Below are 26,625 nucleotides of genomic sequence, written 5' to 3' on the forward strand. Positions count from 1 at the left end.
AAACGGCTACAGCCCATGGTCAAAAATTATGAAAAACAAGGATTTGAGAAAAAGACGAAAATCACTCCAAGACCATGGGCTATAGTCCATTGTCTCGAGTGATTTCTGTCTTTTTTTCAAATCCTCAAAAATGATGAAAAACGGCATGCTATAGTATGCCGTCTGAGATGGGCTACATCCCATGGTCAAAAATGATGTAAATGAGGATTTGAGAAAAAGACGAAAATCACTCCGAGACCATGGGCTATAGTCCATTGTCTCGAGTGATTTCCGTCTTTTTTTCAAATCCTCAAAAATGATGAAAAACGGTATGCTATAGTATGCCGTCTGTACAGCCCATGGTCAAAAATGATGAAAAACAAGGATTTGAGAAAAAGACGAAAATCACTCCGAGACCATGGGCTATAGTCCATTGTCTCGAGTGATTTCCGTCTTTTTTTCAAATCCTCAAAAATGATGAAAAACGGCATGCTATAGTATGCCGTCTGAGATGTCTCGAGTGATTTTCGTCTTTTTTTCAAATCCTCAAAAATGATGAAAAACGGCATGCTATAGTATATGCCGTCTGAGATGGGCTACATCCCATGGTCAAAAATGATGTAAACAAGGATTTGAGAAAAAGACGAAAATCACTCCGAGACCATGGGCTATAGTCCATTGTCTCGAGTGATTTCCGTCTTTTTTTCAAATCCTCAAAAATGATGAAAAACGGCATGCTATAGTATGCCGTCTGAGATGGGCTACAGCCCATGGTCAAAAATGATGAAAAACAAGGATTTGAGAAAAAGACGAAAATCACTCCGAGACCATGGGCTATAGTCCATTGTCTCGAGTGATTTCCGTCTTTTTTTCAAATCCTCAAAAATTATGAAAAACGACATGCTATAGTATGCCGTCTGAGATGGGCTACATCCCATGGTCAAAAATGATGTAAATGAGGATTTGAGAAAAAGACGAAAATCACTCCGAGACCATTGTCTCGACTGACAGTGTCCCAAAATCATGAAAATATGACAAAATATATTATGCCGTCCGAAGCCATGGACTATAGTATGTCGTTTTTTCATGATTTTCATCTTTTTTTCAAATAGTCCAAAATCACGAAAAACGACATGCTATAGTATTCCGTCCGAAAAAATATATAACTTTGGCATGCTACTAGTCCTACATACTTACACCTAGAAACCCCATTCAAACCTATTTAGGTTCATCTTACGGTGGACATGTTTGCCTGAAAAGGAATCTTTGAAATGTTTCATCGTTTTAGAAATATAGTGCTTTAAATGTGAGAAATTTATAATGGCAGATAGTGGCACGTCAAAAAAACTTTCACCTAGAAACTCCATTCACACGTTTTATAATTCAGCTTACTGTGGAGACACATGCTGGAACTTTTTACTTTGAAATGTTTTGTAGTTTCTGAGTTATTTAACTTAAACGCCCAATGCATTCTCAATGGTAATAGCACAAACTTTGGCATGCTACTAGTCCTACATACTTACACCTAGAAACCCCATTCAAACCTATTTAGGTTCATGTTACGGTGGACATGTTTGCCTGAAAAGGAATCTTTGAAATGTTTCATAGTTTTAGAAATATAGTGCTTTTAAATTTGAGAAATTCAGAATGGGCGTCAATGGCAGATTTTGGCAAGTAAAGATTTGAGTGGGGTTTGAACCCACAATCACCAGATCATGCAGCCATTGTGCTAAGTCACTGATCTACTTTCTACCTGCCACAATGCAGTCTGCTGTTCCCTTTGAGTACAACATTGATACAAAAATAAAATACAAAAAATAAAATAACAGGAGATTTGTCTATTGTTTCTTTTGCTGTTGTTTATCTCTAGACGTTTGAATGTTTATGAACCACAATGGAAACAAGTCTCTGGCTCTTCTGTCATTATCTAATCGGCCTTTTAAGAACAGCATGCACAGTGGCTCACTGGGTACAGATCCTGCCTGGGAATCAGGAGGCTGCATGTTCAAGTCCTGGCTCTGACATAGTGTCCCAAAATCATGAAAATATGACAAAATATATTATGCCGTCCCAAACCATGGACTATATAGTATGTAGTTTTTTCATGATTTTCATCTTTTTTTCAAATCCTCCGAAATTGTGAAAAACGACATACTATAGTATGCCCTCCGAGACCATGGACTATAGCCTTTCGCTTTTCCGCGATTTTCACCTTTTTTTCAAATCCTCCGAAATCGTAAAAAACAACATACTATAGTATGCCCTCCAACAGCATGGACTATAGCCTTTCGCTTTTCACCTTTTTTCACATCCTCCGTAATCGTGAAAAACGTCATACTATAGTATGCCCTCCGATACCATGGACAATAGCCTTTCGCTTTTCCGCGATTTTCACCTTTTTTTCAAATCCTCCGAAATCGTAAAAAAACAACATACTATAGTATGCCCTCCGACAGCATGGACTATAGCCTTTCGCTTTTCCGCGATTTTCAAATCCTCCGAAATCGTAAAAAACTACATACTATTGTATGCCCTCCGAGACCATGGACTATAGCCTTTCGCTTTTCACCTTTTTTTCAAATCCTCCGAAATCGTAAAAAACTACATACTATTGTATGCCCTCCGAGACCATGGACTATAGCCTTTCGCTTTTCACCTTTTTTTCAAATCCTCCGAAATCGTAAAAAACTACATACTATTGTATGCCCTCCGAGACCATGGACTATAGCCTTTCGCTTTTCACCTTTTTTTCAAATCCTCCGAAATCGTGAAAAACGACATACTATAGTATGCCCTCCGACAACATGGACTATAGCCTTTCGCTTTTGCTTGATTTTCACCTTTTTTCAAATCTTCAACAATGATGAAAAACCACGCACTATAGCGTGCCGAAAATGACCTTGACCAATATCAATGACCTTCACCAGTATAAATTACTGTGACCAGTATAAATGACCTTGACCAGTATAAATTACCGTGACCAGTATAAATGACCTTGACCAGTATACATGACCTTCTCCAGTATAAATGACCGTGACCAGTATAAATGACCTTGACCAGTATAAATGACCTTCATAAGACTAGTAAATGACCTTCACCAGTATAAATGACCTTGACCAGTATAAATGACCTTCACCAGTAAAACTGACCATTGACCAGTATGCGGTCCGTGACCACCTTTCACCTTTTTTTCAAATCCTCCGAAATCGTATATCGTAGGGCATAACTATAGTATGCCCTCCGACACCATGGACTATAGCCTTTCGCTTTTCCTTGATTTTCACTTTTTTTCAAATCCTCAACAATGATGAAGAATCGCGCACTATAGCGTGCCGAAAATGACCTTGACCAGTATAAAAGTCCTTGACAAGTATAAATGACCTTGACCGAAATCGTAAAAAACGACATACTATAGTATGCCCTCCGACAGCATGGACTATAGCCTTTCGCTTTTCCGCGATTTTCACCTTTTTTCAAATCCTCCGAAATCGTAAAAAACAACATACTATAGTATGCCCTCCGTGACCATGGACTATAGCCTTTCGCTTTTCCGCGATTTTCACCTTTTTTTCAAATCCTCTGAAATGGTAAAAAACGACATACTATAGTATGCCCTCCGACACCATGGACTATAGCCTTTCGCTTTTCCCGCGATTTTCACCTTTTTTTCAAATCCTCCAAAATCGTAAAAAAGACCATGGACCAATGAACCATGTAAATACAACAAATTGAGCAGGGCACTGCAGGGAGTTGAACCCCGTTCCGGTAAACCAGAAGTACGACACCAGTGCCTTAGTTTTTGTGTTGTTGTCATTTACAGGTCCTTTCGTTGAAATGTAAATTTTACATTTCAACAGTAAAGTAATATATAAAGAAGAAAAACACAGAAGCACAAAAATAACATTTTCGAATTACCGGTATTTGCTTTGACTTTTTAAACTTTCTCTTGCCGACCTCCCACATTTCATTCGATGATTAACAAAAAACAGTGTTGGATAACCAGTGTTGGACCTGTAAGGATCCATTTGGTTACACGTGCGTGCGTGTGTGTGTGTGTGTGTGCACGCTTCGATAACCAGTGTTGGACCTGTAGGATCCATTTGGTTACACGTGCGTGCGTGTGTGTGTGTGTGCACGCTTCGATAACCATTGTTGGACCTGTAAGGGTCCATTTGGTTACATGTGTTACACTCTCAGACTTACAGACATGGACCAAATGGTCAATTTGGTTACACTAGACCTGTACGTGCCCGTCGGCCACCATATATACTCTCAGAGTTACAGACCTGTAAGGGTCCATTTGGTTACATGTGTGTTACACTCTCAGACTTACAGACATGGACCAAATGGTCAATTTGGTTACACTAGACCTGTACGTGCCCGTCGGCCACCATATATACTCTCAGAGTTACAGACCTGTAAGGGTCCATTTGGTTACGTGTGTTACACTCTCAGACTTACAGACATGGACCAAATGGTCAATTTGGTTACACTAGACCTGTACGTGCCCGTCGGCCACCATATATACTCTCAGAGTTACAGACCTGTAAGGGTCCATTTGGTTACATGTGTGTTACACTCTCAGACTTACAGACATGGACCAAATGGTCAATTTGGTTACACTAGACCTGTACGTGCCCGTCGGCCACCATATATACTCTCAGAGTTACAGACCTGTAAGTGTCCATTTGGTTACATGTGTTACACTCTCAGAGTTACAGACCTGTAAGGGTCCAATTGGTTACATGTGTTACACTCTCAGAGTTACAGACCTGTAAGGGTCCATTTGGTTACATGTGTTACACTCTCAGAGTTACAGACCTGTAAGTGTCCATTTGGTTACATGTGTTACACTCTCAGAGTTAGACATGTACTGGATGGTCCATTTGGTTACACGTGTTACTCTCTCAGAATGACAGACCTGTAAGGGTCCATTTGGTTACATGTGTTACACTCTCAGAGTTACATTTGGTTAGCGTGTGCATGCGCATGTGCGCCTGTGCGTGTGTAGGTGCATGTGTGCGTGCATGTGTGTGTGCACGCTTCAATGACCACTGTTGGACCCCATGGGGATCAGGGACCTCAGGGAGCCACCCATAATCAAAACGGTCACAGAAAACTGTTGCATCAGAACTGCCAACAGTCGTAACCAACACCGCCACCGACCCACAGGAGAATACCATCGCACAGTGGTATCAGACCAACCACAATCAGCCAGCCCTCAAACCAAACCCTTCGACCTAGAAGAACTCGAAACTGCAATGGGAAAGTTGAAACCCGGAAAAGCAGCAGGGATTGATGACATACTGGCAGAAATGATACAGCACCTGGGACCTAACGCAAAGACCTGGCTTGTGGGGATGCTGAACACATGCATGGCACAGAAAACCATCCCTTCTGTCTGGAGAAAAGGCCAAAGTGGTTGCAATCCCCAAACCTGGCAAAGACCCATCATCCCCAAAGAGCTACCAACCCATTTCCCTCCTCTGCATCACCTACAAGCTCTATGAGAGGCTGCTACTCCAACGCCTCATGCCACTCATAGACACCAAGCTGACTAAAGACCAAGCTGGTTTCTGTCCCGGCCGCTCCTGTGCTGGACAGAGCTCAACCTCACCCAACACATTGAGGATGGGTTTGAGGGAAAACAAATAACTGGAGCAGCATTCAGAGATCTCTCTGCTGCCTATGACACTGTCCAACACAGCACAATGGTCAGGAAAAGCCTCCTCAACAACAGACGCTTCTACAGTATGTCCAGTTAAATGACCAGAGGAGTAAATGGAAAGCCCAAAAGAACGGCCTCCCACAAGGTAGCGTGCTCGCCCCCCTCCTTTTCAATATCTACACAAACGAGCAGCCGTTTCATCTACGCCGACCTCTGCATTAACACCCAACAAGCAGACTTCCAGAAGATTGAGTCTGTCCTTGAAAGTGCCCTCCAAGAAATGTCAAGCTACTACAATACAACCACCTGAAACCCAACTCATCAAAAACCCAACTATGCAGCTTCCACCTGAGGAAAAAATAACTGAGTGTCACTTGGGATGGTCACAAACTCTCCAACCATACCCACCCCATGTAACTTGGAGTTACACTGGACAGGACACTCTCCTTCAAAAAACACCTGGAGAACACAAAAGCCAAGGTCAACACCCACACCCGTGAAATAAATGTTTACACACCTCATTCAAGTTGCAGGCAGGCAGGCAGGACGAGACCGGCAAGCACGCAGGCAAGCAGGCAAGCAAGCAAGCAGGCCGAGGCAGGCACGCAGGTAGGCCGGCCAAGGCAAGCAGCCAGGCAGGACAGGCACGCAAGCAGGCAGAGGCGAGGCAAGCACGCAGGCAGCTGAGGCATGAGGCAAGCAGTCAGGCAAGCTCACAGGCAAGAACGCAGGCAGGCAAGCACGCAGTCTGGAAAAAACAGTTTCAGACAAATCAATTGCAGCCAAGGGTTAGGGTTAGTCAGCTCAGCCAGGCCTCTCTCGAGGCCTGGCTCTCTGTCTGCCTGGCCCGATCTGCCCCGCCCTGCCTTGCAGCAACAGAACCAGCTGGCCTGGCAAGCCAGCCAGCTCAGAATGCGAGCTCAGCAAGCCAGTGTAGCGAAGATTTTTACAAGCCCAGACTCAGAAAAAAACAGTTTCAGGCCAGGACAGACAGTTTGTGGCAGACCTTGGCAAGCAGGAAGGGTCGCAGGAAAGCATTGGCAGGCAGGCAGGAGGCCCGCGCAGTCAAACCCTACCCTTTGGCTTGGATGACTAATCAAGGGCACTGCACTGGGCCCGGGCAGTCAAACCCTACCCTTTGGCTTGGATGACTAATCAAGGGCACTGCAGGCCCGGGCAGTCAAACCCTACCCTTTGGCTTGGATGACTAATCAAGGGCACTGCACTGTTAGGGCTGAGAGCCTGGCTTGCTGCAAATGCGGGTCTGGTCTGGCTGACTGTTGGCTGTCAGGTAGGTGACCCTGGCTGTCTGGGCATCCTGAGTCTGGGCTTGTAAAGATTTTCGCTGCGCTGGCTTAATGAGCTCGCATTCTGAGCTGGCTGGCTTGCCAGGGCGGCTGGTTCTGTTGCTGCAAGGCAGGGCGGGGCAGACCGGGCCAGGCAGACAGAGAGCCAGGCCTCGAGAGAGGCCTGGCTGAGCTGACTAACCCTAACCCTTGGCTGCAAGGGCTGAAGTGCGCTGGCTTCGCAGCCTGACTTCCTACACTGGCTGGCTGCGTTGGCTGACTGAGCGGGCTTGCTGGCTAGAGCCTTCCAACGGCGTCTACCTTGATCTCCGTCCTAAGAAAGAAAGACAGAAAAAGAAACACATAAATTCGACGTTTAAGTCGACGAAATACGACTTAAACCCTATATATTTAATAAAACAATTCTACCAGTAGATCACAAAGGCTGTGCAGGTAGACCACATGGCATGCCCCTGTATATAATCTATCACTGGAATTAAGGTGACTTTATTGATTGACATAAAAAAGGCCTGTCAGCTCAAATGTTGCACACAAACATCAGTAGCATTACAAAGTTATTGTGACAGTAATAATTGCTATAGTGTGTGTTCAGTAACAGTGTTAAATAGATATTGTGACAGTAAACATTGCTATAGAGTGTGTGTTCAGTAACAGTGTTAAATAGCTCTATATTGTGACATTAATCATTGCTATAGTGCGTGTTCAGTAATAGGAATATTCCTGTCTCTCCAGCTCTTTAATAAATAGAAAAGGGTTAAAAAAAATCAGGTAGGTGACAAAACTTCAGCCAATCAGGAGCAAGTAGCTATTTATGAGCTTAATGTTCCAGTTCTCATTTTGTCTGTTACATTACAATTCCACTTGTTTAATCTGTATCCTGACTGCGTTCCTGATGCAATGATTACGGTCACACTATAGAGCTATTTAACACTGTTACTATAGCAATGATTACTGTCACAATACAGAGCAATTTAATTTAGGTAACCAAATGGACCCCAATAGTCGATCTTTACACTCTCAATAGTTTAATTGTTGTTAAGCAGCTGCTTCATTTCCAAAAAACTACAGAGAATGTAGAAGATTGCTACTTATGATCGTTTGTTTGTACATGGTGGTTAGTGCGCCACGTTAACATGAGGACCTGGGTTCGGTTCCCGCCCATTCCAAAGAATCTTTTTGTCTTCCCGCCAATTTCACAGAATGTTTGTCCTTTTACCAAACAAAAACAATACTCTTTTCACAACTAGTCGATTATTTATTCAGCATTTGAGCCACGGACCACCATTTGGTGACATTTAGCCTCTCAGACCCATTTGAGCCACTGGCCACCATTGTGAGATGAGAGTCTATAAATATCATACAATGGTGGTCGTGGCTCAAATGCTGAATAAATAATGGACCTCGACTGGTAAATAGGTATAAGACTCCTGCCTCGACGGGGACGAGAAGCCGGGCCCTGATGTTAACAAAACGCCGGATTTTAACCACATGGCTACACCATAGCAGTAACATAACATAAATAACATATCCAGTACTGTGGTGATAGTAATTATACATTTCTATAGTCGAATGGTTAGTCTCGCCACCTTGTAAATATGAGTGCCCGGGTTCGATTCCCCGCTAATTCAAAGAATGTTTGTTGCTTCCCATAATAAGTAACGTCATAAGTGATAACAGATCTATGAACAACAACAAAAACAGCGTTAAGTATTAAATAACATTCATTATTTACCTGCAGATGACGAGCACGATGTGTGACGTGGCACTTTCAACAAACTGTGATCAATCCCGCACCAATGCGTCTGCGCCGTATTTATGGGGGGCGTCACTTCCTTCCGGTGTGAGGCTCCGCCCACGAGGTTTTCCCCGCGAATTTGTTGTAGTAATTTGTAGTCCTACTACGTTACATTCCCTCTGCTGTTCTTCATGATCACCTTTTAGTTCCTTTATCACAGCCAACAATCAAATCAAGGTCTGTGAAATACTTCTGTATTGACTACTGCTGACTATCTCTTACATATTGTAGCGATCCCAGGAACCGGAGACAGAGACGTGATGCACAATATAAGAATCATATAAGCAGACAGCCCTGTGATTAAACCTTTAGCATTACACTGCAACCACACTGGTTACGTTTTTATTCACAATGCAAAGTTATTGTTATTATAGCCCTTTTTGTAGACTTAGATAGCATTTGATACAGACGTATAGCATGTTACGTAGACAGCACTAGAATTGCATTGTATGTAGTCAACTGGAGTCGTGACAACTCATGACAACACAAACAATATTTTGGACCAAACAAATAATTACAAAGAAGAAAAAAACGGCAGGTTACAACACTTTTTTTGTTGTTTTTCTTCTTTGTAATTATTTGTTTGGTCCAAAATATTGATTGTGTTGTCATGAGTTGTCACGACTCGAGTTGGCTTTGTCCGCGGCGTAACCGTCTTTAAATAAATACTTTAAGAAATGTCTATGAGAATAATGCATTGGGTTTCATTTCCTGGTCCAGGGTAGGAGGCGGGACTGCGACGCTCTATAGCATACCGTTTTTCATCATTTTTGAGGATTTGAAAAAAAGACGAAAATCACCCGAGACAATGGACTATATTCCATGGTCTCGGAGTGATTTTCGTCTTTTTCTCAAATCCTCGTTTTTCATATTTTTTTACCATGGGCTATAGCCCATATCGGACGGCATACTATAGCACGCCTTTTTTTTAATCATTTTTGAGGATTTGAAAAAAAGACGAAAATCACTCCGAGACCATGGGCAGGGCTATAGACCTTTTTTTAATAATGTTTTATTGGGTTTTTTCCATTTTTAAAATACAAGACATACAAGGAACATGGTACACAAAAAAAACAAAACAACAACAACATCTATTACAAAACAAAACCGACAATAACACATACCCACCCACCCAGCCCTGAGGGGAGAATAGACTTATAGGAAAATGTACGATAATAAACAATACTTACAAAAAATAATTGGGAAAGAAACTTGTAGGCAAGAGATGACCAAAATGAAGCTAAGGAAGAGAGGGAAATTAATCAATTGCAGTTAAAGAATTAATATATAAAAGAAAAGGAGATTGAAGTTATTCAATGAGCCTCTAGTTGAGAATAATTTTTTTTCTAGGTGAATAAAAGACGACAATCACTCCGAGACCATGGGCTATAGCCGTCTCGAACGGCATACTAGCCTATAGCATGCCGTTTTTCATCATTTTTGAGGATTTGAAAAAAAGACGAAAATCACTCCGAGACGATGGGCTATAGCCCATGGTCTCGGAGTGATTTTCGTCTTTTTTTCAAATCCTCGTTTTTCATAATTTTTGACCATGGGCTCGAACGGCATACTATAGCTTGCCATTCTTCATCATTATTGAGATTGAGATTTTTGAAAAAAAGACGAAAATCACTCCATGGGCTATAGCCCATGGTCTCGGAGTGATTTTCGTCTTTTTTCAAATCCTTGTTTTTCATCATTTTTGACCAATGACTATAGCCCATATCGGACGGCATACTATAGCATGCAGTTTATCTACATTTGAGGATTTAAAAAAAAAAGACGAAAATCACTCCGAGACGAGCCCATGGTCTCGGAGGGCATACTATAGTATGTCGTTTTTCACGATTTCGGAGGATTTGAAAAAAAGGTGAAAATCGCGGAAAAGCGAAAGGCTATAGTCCATGGTCTCGGAGGGCATACTGGTCAAGGTAATTTATACTGGTCAAGGTAATTTACTAGTCTTATGAAGGTCATTTATACTGCTCAAGGTCATTGATATTGGTCAAGGTCATTGAGCGCCGTGTTGGGACGCGAAAAGGCTATAGTCCATGGTGTCGGAGGGCATACTAAGGTATGTCTGTTTCATTAGTGTTTAGTGTTTCATTAGTGTTTCATTAGTGTTTAGTGTTTCATTAGTGTTTAGTGTTTCATTAGTGTTTAGTGTTTCATTAGTGTTTCATTAGTGTTTAGTGTTTCATTAGTGTTTCATTAGTGTTTAGTGTTTCATTCGTGTTCCATTAGTGTATCATTAGTGTTTAGTGTTTCATTAGTGTTTCATTAGTGTTTAGTGTTTCATTAGTGTTTCATTAGTGTTTCATTAGTGTTTAGTGTTTCATTAGTGTTTAGTGTTTCATTAGTGTTTAGTGTTTCATTAGTGTTTCATTAGTGTTTAGTGTTTCATTAGTGTTTCATTAGTGTTCATTAGTGTTTAGTGGTTCATTAGTGTTTAGTGTTTCATTAGTGTTTCATTATCACCACCCATCACCACCCACCAGGCATACTTAATGAACTGGTGGGCCTGTCCACATAAAAGCATGATTTTAACAAATACTGTACACTTTTTGGAAAAAGTTATTCCTCCTTATATTATAATAATACCTGATGATCATGTTTTAGGGTGGAAAAAATCATGGCACTCCATCTTTAACCATTCGCTGAAAGGTAGCGGGCGTGTTGCACATGCCGAATGCCATGACATTGTACTGGAGAAAATGATCCGGTGTGACAAAAGCAGAAATTTCAGACGGTTTGATTTGCCAATATCCCTTTAATAAGTCCAGTTTAGTTACAAAAGCAGCAGATCCTAAGTTATCCACACACAATCCTCCATCCTAGGCAAAGGAAAAGCATCCTGTACGGTCACAGCATTTACCCTCCTATAATCCATACAAAATCTAGGACTACCATCGCTTTTAACCTGCAGCAGACACGGGCTACTCCACGGACTTGAACTTGGCCATGCCAAATTATGCCAAGGAGATACTCCGCCTCCTTTCTCAAGAGCGCACGCGTGTTTACACGATAAGCGTGTTGTTTGATGGGCCGTGCGGCCTGCACATCAATATCATGCTCAAGCACAGTGGTGCGAATGGGGATATCCTCGAATAGAATAGGTAAATCCTTCACTAACATCATGACGTCACATTGTTGGTCAGCGCGTAAGTGAGTGAGACTGTGAGAGTCTCAGGCAACTTAATAGCATTTCTGAATTACCCTCGGGTGCAGGTGATGCGAGCAGCACCAATCCATCGTCCTCCACAGTAAATCCACAGGATCACCCTCGCCATTAACACTCTCTGTAGGGGAAGAATGTGGCTCGGCCACCATTGATGAATTGAACATGGTGGACCCTGTTGTAAACAAGTGTAATGCTTAATTAGGTCGTCCACTCACAGTTAACAGCCTTTGTATTGAGTTTGTGCTTGAAATGTACTGTAATTCTGCAAACTGTTAATACAATTTTCAATCAATCAAAAAAACCCTACTCCCCAGTCCCCTCACATGAAATTCCTTCAACATGTTAACGTGACAGACACGGCTCTTACGCCTCCTGTCGGGTGTTCCAATCACATAATTAGTTTAGCTGATTTTCTCCAGGACCACAAAAGGACCCGAGAACCGGGCTGATAGCGCAGAGCCCTGAACAGGCAGTAATGATAGGACCTGATCACCATCACCTGCCTTAAAGGTGCGCTCAACCGCAACTTTGACGCCTCTTCATGTCGTTTTGAGAAGCCCTCAGCCACTCTCTAGCCAGATAACACGCTTTCCCGAGCCGACCTTTAAGTTTGTTTACAAAGTCCAAAACATTGGTGTCGGGAGTCATGTCAGCGGCCATCAGCTTGTCCTTCAGGACCTTAAGGGGGCCGTGGACCGTATGTCCGAACACCAACTCGTTAGGAGCAAACCCTAGGGATTCCTGCACTGCGTCACGAGCAGCAAACAACACGAATGGAATCCCAACTTCTTTTAGCCTCAAACCAGTATTTACGCAACATGGATTTCAATGTCTGATGCCACCATTCTAGCGCCCCCTGATACTCCGGGTGGTAGGCACTCAAGATCACATGGTGGATAGACAATGTTACCATTACTTGCTTAAATACCTTCGACACGAAACTAGTACCCTGATCCGTTTAGATAACCTTACAAAAGCCTCGTGTTTTGTTCCTCTTCTGTGTAGTACATATTTTGTCCTTTATCTCAAGAATGAGTGATATAGGCCTACCTGTATGTTTGAAAATGTAAAATCAAAAGCTCATAGTGTGTGATGTAGATTGGCTATTTTCAACAGCCCCCAAATCAATGAGAAAACACAGATTTAATGAAAATGGAACATTCATATACAAAAGTTATTTAAAAAAACTTGTATTTTATTTTTCTCTAAAGCCTTGAAGAATGTGTCATCATTGTGTTAAGATACAGATGAAGCCACAACACGATCAATTGATTTATCATTCAAATAACAAATAAATAAACATCAGAATCAGAATCATCTTTGTCACATCACTAGTTTACAGGCGTGAAACAGGTGACAGTTGATTTGATTCAGAAGAAGGGGGGGACAAAGAAATAATTAGTGATGCGTCGTGTTAACAGAGACATGCTTGGCTCTGATGGTGCTGTTCACTCGTTTATTACTTTATTTATTTTTTAAATATGGCAGCTCTGGCCCTCCATAGGCAGCAACCCCAAACATGCCAGAATTGCAGCACTCATACCATCAAATATCACCCGAAGGTTTATTGAAAGGTTGGCAGCCCTGTAGTTTAAAAGTGAGGGTGCAGACAAGACAAAAAAACAAAACAAAACACAGTAATCTTTCAAAAACATTTATTTTCAGTTCATGAAAATCAGTTGTTTTGGTTGAAAGTACAGTATTCTCTGTGTGTGTGTGTGTGTGTGTGTGTGTGTGTGTGTGTGTGTGTGTGTGTGTGTGTGTGTGTGTGTGTGCACACGCACAGGTGCGTGGTCGTGCGTCTCCTTGTGTTATAGCACAAGTTAACCAACTATCACAGTAATTGTGTGAACTAACATTGCAGCCTTAAAATTGAGAAGGGAGGGAAAGAAATGCAATCAGGGAGCGAGTGTTTCAGTGGGACCATTCTAAAAGCAATGAACCATCTTCACCATTAGGTGCTAGTATAGAGCTCCATCAATCCCTACCACAGTGCTTGCTGCTTTCAGATTTTCAGCAGAAGTAGAAGATGCTTTGTCAACTGCACAATATCAATACTGTATTCTCAAAATTCTGAATGGGTGTAGTTTTGAATCAGCCCCAGTTTATTTTCTTATTTTTCTTGTATATTATGGCAGTGGTAAAACACATGTACTATAGCTGTGTCAATCAGGGCTACCACATTACCACACAATTCCTTCAGAGAACATTCTTGTTTAAAAAGATAGTCTGTTACTAGAAGCAAAGGTAAAAGGAGAGAAGCTATATCTGCCCACTTCTATACATTTCCACACATCTATACTCTATGGTCTTTTGTAATTAATACAAATCTGCAGGTAGCTTCTCTTTTCCTTTTCTCTGTCGAAAAATAAAGGGAAGCTCCGCACACTCAGATCTGCGCACAATCAATGTATTTATTTAGCAAGCTTTCGGTCTACTGACCTTCTTCAGGCACCTTTTCTCTCAGTCAAAAGCATCATGATGACCCTCAGCTTAGCTCTGGCTCACTAGAACTAAATGAGAGGCAGAAATCCTGACCAGCTGACACAAGCTACTGTACTTGCAGTATAAAGAATAGGATATGCAAATCTCTGTGGAAGCAAAGAGCCTACAACAATAACAGAAGTATTTAGACATTTTGAAATGGTACCGACAAGCATTCCTTGGCCTTGGAGTGGGAAAACAGCTAGGCAAGGAGCACTCAAATCTGGGGCTGCCCGGACACTCCCTTTTGGGGACTGTGAGCCTCCTGTGCTACAGGTCCCTCAGCCTGATTATCAGTGTTCAAACCAGGAACACAGAGAAGGGTGAGACTTCCAGTACAGGGGCACCAAGTAGGGGTTAAATGTTAGGCATATTCCAAGGGCGCTAACCTGATAGGGCCTCACAAAGAAGCTATGGTTTATGGATCAAAATGTTTGAGAACTACTGGGAAGGGCAGTGAACTATGTTGTCAAGAGGTCAAATTAAATGCTACTGAATCTGTGATACTAGTGTGATGTGCTCCAGGTCTACATACTTTGCTATTTATAGTGATGTCAGCATAAAAGTTCAAATGAAGAAAAAAAGAAACCTAAAATAATCCTGTTGTCAGTGTTACCATAAGGCAAAGGCATGGTGTGTTTCATTGTGGTGACTTTGCTACTGTCAAAAATCTAACGTTCAACAATATGTAAATACAGAGGAGATTGTATTTCCTACACAAAGCAAAGATGGAACTGCTTATAGAAAATTTGTGAGAATCACCAAGCCCCACAATGAAATATAGTAAAACAAACAAAGAAAAAAATAACAAATTATTTACATATTTACAAAGGGAGTTACTTTCATGAGCCATGACTCTCAAGGGATATGTGAAACAAATACATAAACAAAAACATTCTAGCGTTCAAACCACAACAGCGACTCAACTCACGTCTTTCCAATTTAGAAAGAGTCATGTTCAAATGGGAGGAACAATATTACTTCATGTTTTTTTTCCCCCCGCTCAGTTATGTTCCTGTATACAAATAATGGGTCACCCTACGGCATTTTAACAACTTATTTGCGATGTCTACCATTAGGTGGTCCCGCTCCAAATATTTGCGTGTTCTTTTGATACGCATGAACAAGTGCCGCCGTTTTGTACACTTGCAATCTTGCTAACAATGCCATTTAATCTCAAAGCCTTCCACCATGCAAAAGGTCAGCATGGTGATATGCTAACAAAATGTTGGGGCAGAAGTGGTTAAAGGTTACATTAAGAAGTGATTGTCCAACACTCCCTCAATACCCACCATTAAAGTGCCCTTGCACTTAACCCAACTGCAGTGGTCAAAAACGGGTTAAAACAGCATTCATTCATGCTCAGCAAACCTACCATGGATTAATATAAAGGTTTGCTGTGGGGTTGCTGATTATCTGTGAGTGCATGTTTTGGATAGGAATCTATGAGTTCCAAGGTATAACTTCTTGGAAACAGCTCTGAAGTCAGATTGTCCATGATGAAGAACTTGCCCTGCTGTCTGAAAATGTCCATCTGTTGCTGGCTGATCAGAAGCCTGTCTCAGAATAATCTGGAGGGTGCACTTTCCTCCACCATCAATACATTGAAGTTTGGATTTAGTGGCCATCATCATTGTCAAAATTCTCACTGGAAATTTGTTGAATACTAACATTAAAAAACAAAAAAACAAACAACCAACATAGATAGAATACAGCTATGATCCAACGATTCAGGTTTCAGCATGGTTTGAATGTAGTATGTTGAAATATTTCACATACAACATGCTATGTACAGTACAGTTTGTATAATGCTAGAATTGTACATGTTGTTGTAAGAATTCAAGCATATATAGTGTGTCTGCTGAAACCCTATAGAACCTCTATCAACATCTGGCTGGCTCACCTGGCTCTCATTCTCCATCACTGAAGCGTACCGTTTCAATATTGTACCACACAGTGCAAAGATATTTGTATAGCTAACTTCTGTGCTAATACTTTCGACTTCACTCTCACAGCTTAATTTTTAATATGCACTGTTCATATAACAATAATTGCAGGTGATATGCAGTTATGCAAGACATTTGTTTGAAATATGGGTATAAACAGTCAAATCCTCAGTGCTAATGTAACTTAAGAGTGTAGTGTGGAGTGTGGACGCACAGTACACTCTCAGAGTAACATTCTCTATCTACGGAGCAGAACTCAAAGGGAAATGTTTTTAGGGCAGGGACATTTGGGCTATTCCATGTTATAACGTTATTACAGGACCCGCTGTATGGACCTCTTTTACTTGGTATGCAGCTACTCTTTAAAGGCAGGTAGATAGTCAACAGTTAATCGCTACAATAGCTGAACACCATTAGTTGTTGTTATTTATGGGGAGAGCTGAATGCAAACAAAGGACAAACGTGATAGGGTTACATTATAGCGTAGGCCTACTTGATGTTCCAGTGACGAGTCTGACATCTTTTAGTTACATATTCTCCTTATGTGGACTTTTTTAAGTCCCATCAAAAGAAATAAGATAAACGTCAAAACACATGTACAAACATAACACATCAAACATTGGGAGGAGAAAGTGCAAATATTTTGGCGCTGCTTCGTTTTTGTGTTTCACCTTTCTTAAAGAAAAAAAAAACTCAGGAACTTAATTTTTCTGCTCCGTCTTTCTCTTTTCCTGTCAGTGAGCGTACAGATGCCTTCCCTCTGTGCCCTCTGCTCTTGTCTCAGCTCCTGGAACCTTCACTTCTCACACCAGACGACCTACTGGGAATACACAGGCGGAGGAGGAACAGAGGGGGGTGGGGAGAATACTATTACTCGTCTGTTTAAGTATCCGATGCACAGATGCGCTTGCACACATAACCGTTGCGTGACAAGAAAAGGCATTCCTCAATGTTTCTTAGCTCATTCAGACAGACATAGATACAGATATGCACGCTCACGCATACACGCACACACACAAATAATATACTATTGTAAATAATATTGTTAAGTCATGCCTTAACTCAGATAGATACTCACTCACACAGCCAAACATTTATTTTAATTCAAATCAAATACATCTCCAAAAGCGTTTGAATATGATGAATATAATTAAGGCTTACTGTGATTATGCTAAGATCACATTTCATATCACACACACACACCATAATTCACTAGCGACCCTAAAAAAGAGACGATTTAAATCATGACCTGTTTGAATCGATATATCACGATATACGATATATCGTTACATGCCTAGTGCTGCGGCATTGTGGATCAGCAACTTCAGCAAAACAAAGCATGATTATAAATTGTTAATTGTATGATCGTGGTCTACAGGGACCTGCAGGGAACACAATGCCCTCATCCACATAAACAGGTCTGCAGTGCAGAGAGTGAACTGCTTCATGTTCCGATCGAGGTTCACATGGGAACCATCATCAAGGAGACGAGACAACAGGGCTTCTTGCTCTGCAGACTGAAGAGGTTCACATGGATTCCAGTATACTCTGTAACTTGTAAAAGTGTACCATAGTCTAGTATTCCAACTATCCCAACTGGCTGCATCACTGCCTGGTACAGAATATGCTAAGGTTTTACAAATGCAGCAAATCAGCAGGACCTGCGTGCCATATATGGTCAACGCCTCGTGACACATCATCACGCCACCATATATGGCCATCTCCATATATGAAGATCACGACACTGACCTCATCTAACCTTGGATAACCATACATGGAGAAGACTGGATCATCACCTAGATCTGCATATATGGAGCAGGCCAGCAAACTCTACATCTAACCTCAAATCTCAAAACCTTAGATATGGAGCTGACCTGTTCTGACATTCCATATGTTGATCCCTCCCCACCCGTCCTTCCTGTTCTGACATTAAATACAGTATGTTGATCTGACCTCATCAAACCCTGCAGACACGCTCCACATATGGTCAGATCAGAATTCATTCCATATGTTGATCTGACCCCCCATGCCAAAGTGCCAGCGCTCGCCCAGCAGTCTGCCGTCACCCAGGCCGATGCGTGCACGCCCTAAAGGGCGAGGTCGCTTCTTGCCCTCAGGGCGTCCTACTGGTATATTTACTTAGTAGACTAGACAGGATAGCACGGGCTGGTAATTCTTCAAAGGGAGCTGATAATATCTAAAATCCATTATAATTTTATTCAACCAATGAACTGGTCGAATTGCCTCAGTAATTCTTCCACGAAAGGTAGCAGTTTATTAACAAACACAATGACCTTCCCTTAAAGGTGACTCTCCACCAAACAAACTACTTTAGACTACAACAGACTGGCATTTAGTTCAGCATAAACTGTCGGCCACCGACGGCACATTGTTTTGAGCAAATCAGATGACATGACTCTCCACACCAGGAGGCGGCAGTAGTCTGCAGCACTGGGCTACAACAGCCTGCCAGGTCTGCTTATTCATTATAAGCGATTTTGGGCTTGTTTTCCTGTAAAGTCACTTGTAAATATTCATAGGTGCGGATTGCTTTTGTTTGGGCTTGTTTTTGAGTTGTCGCTTAACTCATTGCCTGCCTTTCAGCTCAAGTTGTGAAACTGGTCGCTTCTTTTGGGTTTGTTTTCATAGACCTGGTCGCTTGTTTCACTCACAGAAGAATCTGGTGACACTCAACTCGGACCAAAAGAAAAACACAGAGCATTTTCGTGCTAGCTTTGCTTTGTAGTTGATCGATAGGAATAGGAATTGAGAGTTGAGATTGAGAATATGGTATCTAGTTCAAATGTCGGGCAAATGTCTCTGGCTTATAATAGTCTTGCTTCTGCCGCACCAGTAGTAGCCCTGGCGGAAACATGACGAGCGCTGTGTGATCCATGGCTACACCAGTAGCAGACGAGAGGTCTACAGTGCCCCCTATATCCCCCTATTCACCAGCTCACCACACAACAACCATGGGCTCTACCGACCAAACATGCTCGGTTGGTAATCGACGTCCGACTAGAACTCCCAACCTGACTGCACTATCTACATCAGGTCGGCAGGAGACGCTTTCTAGCGCCTTCCGCAGAAGTACTAGCTTAACATGTTTTTACGGCCTGGCCTTGACCACGATTATGCTAAGATGAGAACCAATATCGTACAGTGTGGTCACCACCTCCAAACTTAATGGTCGCTGTATAAATGTGGTCAGTGGTACATGAATGGGAGGAACTGTTGGCTATTCATTGGATCATGTGGGAGAAAACACGTTTAGAGTAACACGCACGTGCACACGCACGTGCGTGTGCACGTGCACACACACACACACACACACACACACACACACACACACACACACACACACACACACACACACACACACACACACACACACACACACACACACACACACACACACACACACACACACACACACACACACACACACACACACACACACACACACACACACACACACACACACACACACACACACACACACCTCATGCTGCATGGGACAGAATACTTTACAACAGGATGGGTGTCCTTCTGGGTATATCAATCAGAGAGAGGGAAAGAGACAGAGACGGAGAGAGATGGAGAGCCTGAGATTAGTGAGACAGACAATAGCAAGAAGGAGGGAAAGAGACATTGACAGAGAGACAGAGCAAGAGAGAGAGAGAGAGAGAGACAGACAGACACAAACTCAAAACGAGACAGAAAGAGGCAGAGAGAGAGAGAGAGAGGTCTGGGATCTGAGGAAAGGAGATGGGTAAAGAATCCAGATTGCTTACAGATGGCTGTCAGAGAAGGGAATAGAACCCCTCTCCCTGTGGGGGGAGGCAGAGGAGCAGAGGGGTCCTTTTCAGGCCCCAGAGAACTCATACACACTGTGCGTGCGTGCGTGCATGTGTGTACTAGGCTGTGGGGGCAGGGAGCTGCAGGTGTGCTTCCTGTCAGTGCTTATTATCAAAGCTATGAAGATTGCTAGCTGATTCTATTTTGTACAGTTTTCCAAAGTTAAGGAGGTTTTGCAGAGCCCCAATGCAATCCCCTCACCTCAGACAGATACAAGTATACAGTATACCCTACATTGTTGATTGCACAAAATATCAAGGCCTGGTCTTCCAATGAAATAGACAGACTTGGTGAATCCAGGTGAAAGCTATGATCCCCAATTTGTTTCACCTAATAAATCCATTGTGTCATTGTGGGGTTGTAAGATGATGTAAGATAAAGATGAGATGGGATCTAGAGGAATTTTACAGTACAAGTACTAACAGTAACACATTTCTTTTACAAACTCTTCTCACTGATGCAATATTAAAGCAGTACAACAATCATGCAGTGATGTCTTTGTAATGGCTGGCTACATCTGTACATTTCATTTGAGCATTGCATTCCTTCGTTCAGCAGTCATAGTCATAGTCAGCAGAAGTCATGGCAGCTTTCTTGAGACACAGATCTATGTCTCTGTTACTGTACTTCTTTACAGTACTGTACAGTAACAGGGCCCAATATACTGTTGTCAATCACGTTGGCAATTACTAGGCTCCACTGTGTCAAATGCTCTTCTACCTTCTCTTCTACCAGTCACTGAGGACACTGTCTGCGCCATTAACAACACAAAGCATCCCAGGTCTCTCCCCGGACACCTTGGCCCCACTCGCGATAAAGAGCTGAAAGCGGACCCTGTCTGGCGGGTGAATCATTTCGTCTCACAAGGGAATGTCCAATAAAGAAGCTTGGGAGCAGGTAATCATGGTATACCTGTATCTGTATACTGGCAGGCTCAGTAGAAAGAGACCTGGGCTAAAGGACATGGAGTAGGGCAAGGGACTGGCTCCTGTTTCTGAAACATGGCGGCCGACTTTACACCACTCTACTTAACTTTTCTTGTCACAGTCCACCCCTTTTAAATAGGCAAACTGAAGCTTGTTATGTTGTTGTTAGTTGCTCTTGTTAAAGGCTAATTTATGCTTCAGTGCTGTGCAACGTGTTGCTTGACAGCAGCAGCTCGTGTTTAGCTGAATATACGTCATTCTTGTTGATGTCACACTCAACTCAACTATACTCAACAAATTCAATTAAATTAGTTTCAAGAGTATCAGCCATTGTACTGTAAATGTAAAATGTGACACATGGCCGTGTACTGTAATGGTTGACAGAAATGGTAAAATTACACTCTACTGCACTACATTATGGTGCAGTAGATAGTGTATAAATGTAACCAAAATGGACATTTGGTTACATTTATACACTATTTGAGTTTGTAGTAACAGGTGAGTATACTGCATGCATCAACTCTGAGCACAATGACACTAGATATGCACCTTGTCTGATTTCCTGCTGCCTTTTCCAGTGGCCTGCATTAGCATGTAAAACAGACGGAGTGCGGTGCTCGAGCTGACGTCACAGTAATTAAAATACAACCGGTGTGGAGTAATTGCTGTTGGCTCTGAGAGGACAGTCAGTGGTGTTCCCTAATGGTCCTGGAGCCTCTGTGCCAGGCCCGCTTCATAAAAGGCTTCTTTCATCCCGCCTAATGATGGACACAGCCAGGACAAACAGGAGAGGAGAAGAGAAGAGAAGAGAAGAGAAGAGAAGAGAAGAGAAGAGAAGAGAAGAGAAGAGAAGAGAAGAGAAGAGAAGAGAAGAGAAGAGAAGAGAAGAGAAGAGAAGGTGAAAGCACCCGCTTCGGATGTTATCAACCGATAATCACCAATATGCTCTGGTACCATGCAATGGAGCAACAACTTTCATTACTTACAGTAAGTTACGTGGCCGGTTAAGACTGAGGTTAGGGTTAGAGTTAGTAGTCGGATAACGTGACCAACGCAACGTCGGACAATGACTGACAACAACATCAATATGTAGGACATTTTCATTGCATGGTCTTGATATGGGCTGATAACGGCCATCAAATCGTCTGATAACATCCGAAACCGCTAGTGAAAGGACAAGAAAGAAGACATGGATGAGGAGAGCTGGAGAGGGGAGAAGATTTGAAGAGAGGGGAGAGGTACTGGGGTGGGGGGGGGGGGGGGGTTGAGAGCTCTTAATTCGTCATAAAACACACAAACAGGGATGACAGAATCACAACTCGCTCTGATCTGTTACCAACAGGGGGTCCCGTCGTCCCAAGGTTTTACTATGCCCCTATATAATATCTCTTAACACATTCCGTCCGTAGGACGTGGCCACACGTCCTAGGGATTCCAACCGACGCATGCATTGGACACATGTGTACACGTCCTAGCGCATCCTCAATGATACCAGGCGAGAGAAGAATATTCTGAATTTTATTTTATTTATTTCTATTTTTCAGTCCGACTCTCGGCCACCGTACGCGTCACTCTGCAGTCATATTAGCTTACCGTTGACTTAGCTGTTAGCGCGGCAGAAAGAATGCCTCGTCTCTCCTAATCCAGGGCGCTCTCCGTGGTTTTGATCTGATGGATATACTAGCGCTTCATTTCTGCTCCTCATCCGTCTCTCACACAAAATATGAACGCTTTTTGGAGCTTCTAGCGATATAATACAATTGAGACCAAGGTAAGCTAGCAAAATATTTCTCCGTTTTTTCCCCGGATTGTTTCCGGGGGGGGGGGGGGGGGGGGTTCAGAGTAAAAGCGTCCATTTCTTTCCGGAAAGAGAAAGAGAGGGTGAAGCCGGCTCTCGAATCCAAATTTGCCCTTCCAGCAATATCAACTGATACTCAAGATTCCTGGAAGATATAAAAGCTTTGTAAACAGAACTCAGGTCTGTGTAAGAAGGATACATGCTGTGATTGCCCACCTGAAGTCTTCTTGGTCCAAAAAGGATAACAAATAACAGAAGAACATTAAAGTGAGTTATGTTGTGTACACGTGTGTGTGTGTGTGTGTGTGTGTGTGTGTGTGTGTGTGTGTGTGTGTGTGTGTGTGTGTGTGTGTGTGTGTGTGTGTGTGCGCGCATTTGTATTTGAGTACCTGAGTGCGAATGTTTTTGCAGCAATGTGTATCTTCCCGAATGGGATTAGGCTGTCTATTGGTGAGAACATCATAAACTCTGAAGCTCCCTCCCACCCCAACAACTTTAATGGAGACATTAACTTTTAATATATTTAATTCGTTATGGTGGATGAGGGAAAGCTTTGGCGCGGCTTTACCAACATCCGGGCATCCTGTTGGGTCTCCCATGGCTTGGACACTGACTGGCTAACGTTGGCTGAGTGTGAGAATGGTTTACTGCACATGGGAAGCCCTGGGGTTCAGCTACAAATCTGGCCCACATTGTAGTTTCCACAGACTCCTCTCAGAGTCATGGATGCCACCCGGCCCAACGCTCCAAGACACACACAAGGTATTCAGATGTTTTCCTGCGTCGCTGCCAATATGTCGAGAAAGAGGAGCCGTTCACAGATGTGCCCCCCCCCCCCAAAGAAAAAGAACCCCCACCCCACTCATGCCCACAATCCCTTATGAAGAGGCAAGTGTTTCTGCAAATATCTCCTGACAGCACTTTCACTCCGACAGCGCCGATGAGATCCAGAACGATGACCGAACATGATAAGATTTAATGCCTGGCAAAACAATCAAGAATTGAAGGGAAACAGGTGAAGCTGGGTAGGCTTAAACAGAACTAGGCATACCTGACTGATCAGACACAATGGCAGTCTATCTTAGTCAAGGCAGAATGATGCCATATGTTCCTCCAGACTCCCGCTTTTCCCATGCAGACCCCCACCCCAACCTCAGTTTTTTCTCGCTCTATCACTTTCTCTCACTTCTGCTCCCTCACTTCCTCTCCTCTCCCTCCATCCAGCCTCGTCTATTGCCAGGAGGAGAGTCTGAGTGGCAGCATAAGGACCCATATAAAGCTGTCAGACCATTTACCTCCAGTTCCTAACCATGAAGGTGAGGCCAGCCTCACTGCAGCTTAAAAACAAACCCTCTCTACATGCATGTGCAAAGACCTGGACCTGGCATGCAGGGCCAAGCCCCCTTTCTCTGTCAACAGCAGCGTGGCTGTTTATCCTGGCAACTGTGCCCAGGGCCCGTGAGGCCCCTGACGTTATGCCCGCTCCAAGCAGCCCTGTTCTCCGAGCCTCCGACGCGGGTGGCGCCAGGGTAAACACATGAGCTAAGTACTCCACGGCGCTTAGCAAGGCACGCGCGCGGGCCAGAGTCAACAGCACCGATGGGACTAATAATGTAACGACAGAGGAGGTGGGAGAACAGACGACAGAGAAAGATGGATGGAAGACATACAGTATACTGTAGCAAGAAAGACTGACAGAAAGCACGCGTGCGTGCGTGCGTGCGAGAGAGAGAGAGAGAGAGAGAGAGAGAGAGAGAGAGAGAAATCCATCTTACTGTACAAACTAGGGATGTGCCGATAAGACATTTTGGCCGATATCGATATCCGATATAATTAATTGCTGTTATGGCCGAGAAGCGATGTTGATATGGTCTCATTCTGTATTAAAAAATTATAATAATTTTGTCCATTCTGAAAAATACATTTAACAGCGTATCTGCACTGAAGGCAAGTCAGATTTAACATTAATACCTTTATATTTAATATTGTGAGCTTGTAGATCTGTTCAAGCTGTTACTTTGGGCTTGTTTATCAGTAAAGACAGACCGATTAATCGGACCGATGCCGATTAATCTAAAAACAAATAGAATCGGCCGATACCGATGTGTTTGCCGATGAATCTCCCATCACTAGTACAAACTCTCCACTGTTGTGTGCAAGGAAAGAAAGAGGGAGATTAAGTTAACTGAACCGAAAGACAAGCGCATAGAAGACAAACAAAACCTTAGCAACTCGAAAGAAACATAAGAGGAGAGCATAAATGGGAACGCGAACAGTGTTCATAAGATGCAGTCCAGAACAATGACTTGATTGGCTTAAGTGTGAGTAATAGTCGTGCACCGAAAATAGCTGATCTACAAGCTTATAATGCATTCTGAGCCTGTAGAGCTACTATTTTCAATGAGAGAGACCAGCACTCAACCAGGCATAAATCTAGCATCACACTCTATAGAGGGTATGCACGTGACATCATCATCAAGTGGCAAAAAACTACTTTCTGGCCTTGATAGCCCATACATCCGAACAGAAAAGTTGTATTTGATTGCATTAAATGATGATAAACGACATTAAACTCACTTTGTCACTCACTTTGCCACTCGATTTGCCATTGACTTTATGCATGTGCATACCCTCTATAGGGAGCAATAGGGAGGCTGTGACACCAGCAGCAGCAAGGTACGCAGGAGCTTAGATATTTACTTTGACTCTCTGTTTTGTTAATCTGCATCCGCCGCTGCATTACACAGCCTCCGGAAGGATGAGGAAGGAGCGCAGGAAGAGCAGGAGAAGCCACGATGAACATCGCTGCTAACCCCAACATTCCAGCTATACCATAGGATTAAAGTGAATGATGAGAGAGAGAGAGGGTGGAGGTGAAGCGTGAAGCAGAGCAGTGGGACCATGCTGTCACCAGATGGTGTCTGTTTCCACAAGAGGAAATATAGGGAAAAAAGTGATGGAGAGCTGAACACAAACAACATGGTCTATTTCAGCGATTCTCAACCTTTTAAATTTAAGGACCCCCCAGTGTGATATGCATTAGGCAACGGACCCCAATTTCATATGATTTTCTCTCTAGGACCCCAATCTACACTGTACAATCCTCAGTGTTATTACTTGTGCAAGCAGAGCGCGCAAGTACTGCGATCGGCTAGGTATGTACCGGTATGTATGTATGTCGGGGAATGTATGTCGGTGTCCTCTCTTGTTTAAGACCGTAGCCTAATCAGGGACCAGCATCTCTGGCAACATCATTATTAACAGGCAATGAGGGACCAGTATTCCTGGTGATGCCAGTGGTGATGTCATTGGCATCACCAGTGGTGAGCGCACCTCATGACGTCCCTACTTCAACAGATTGGGCACTGCACTCCCTGTGGGGGTGTGGAATGCGTGTGTCGAATTTGAAGTTACGTGGATTATACGGAATCATATAATAAACATTTCTAAAGCTTTGCATATGAACAGATGATCATTCTACAGTATGATGAACTATTCCAGTGCAAACTCGCACATGTCATCGCTATGGAAGTTAATGGATTATGCCTCAAGCTGATCTACAGAACTGTAAGCCAGAGCAGGGTTAGTGAAAGCATATTAGTTTGCCTTACTGAACAAATTTGTCCCTTGCCTTGTCCCTTGGCTGATGCTGCTAGTAGGGCCACCTGCATGTGAGAGAAACA

The 26,625-nt window shown here is 43.0% G+C and overlaps 1 protein-coding gene across 4 annotated transcripts in view; it reads right to left on the reverse strand.

Moving 5' to 3' along the window:
* Positions 1-13,570: 13,570 nt before the first annotated feature.
* smoc1 (SPARC related modular calcium binding 1) overlaps positions 13,571-26,625 on the reverse strand; it is a 66,518-nt gene continuing 53,463 nt past the window's right edge. For 3 of the 4 annotated variants that reach the window (XM_079529102.1, XM_079529101.1, XM_079529100.1), the window contains exons 13-14: positions 26,554-26,607; positions 13,571-17,180 (exon numbers count right to left, since the gene is read on the reverse strand). In XM_079529102.1, coding sequence (XP_079385228.1) covers positions 17,164-17,180; positions 26,554-26,607 — 71 coding nt within the window. In that variant the 3' untranslated portion in view covers positions 13,571-17,163. The remainder of the gene's footprint in view (positions 17,181-26,553; positions 26,608-26,625) is intronic. The other variant, XR_013792350.1, reaches the window with a different exon arrangement.

The sequence above is a fragment of the Electrona antarctica genome, assembly GCF_951216825.1.
Source record: "Electrona antarctica genome assembly, chromosome: 18".
Classification (NCBI taxonomy): domain Eukaryota; kingdom Metazoa; phylum Chordata; class Actinopteri; order Myctophiformes; family Myctophidae; genus Electrona; species Electrona antarctica.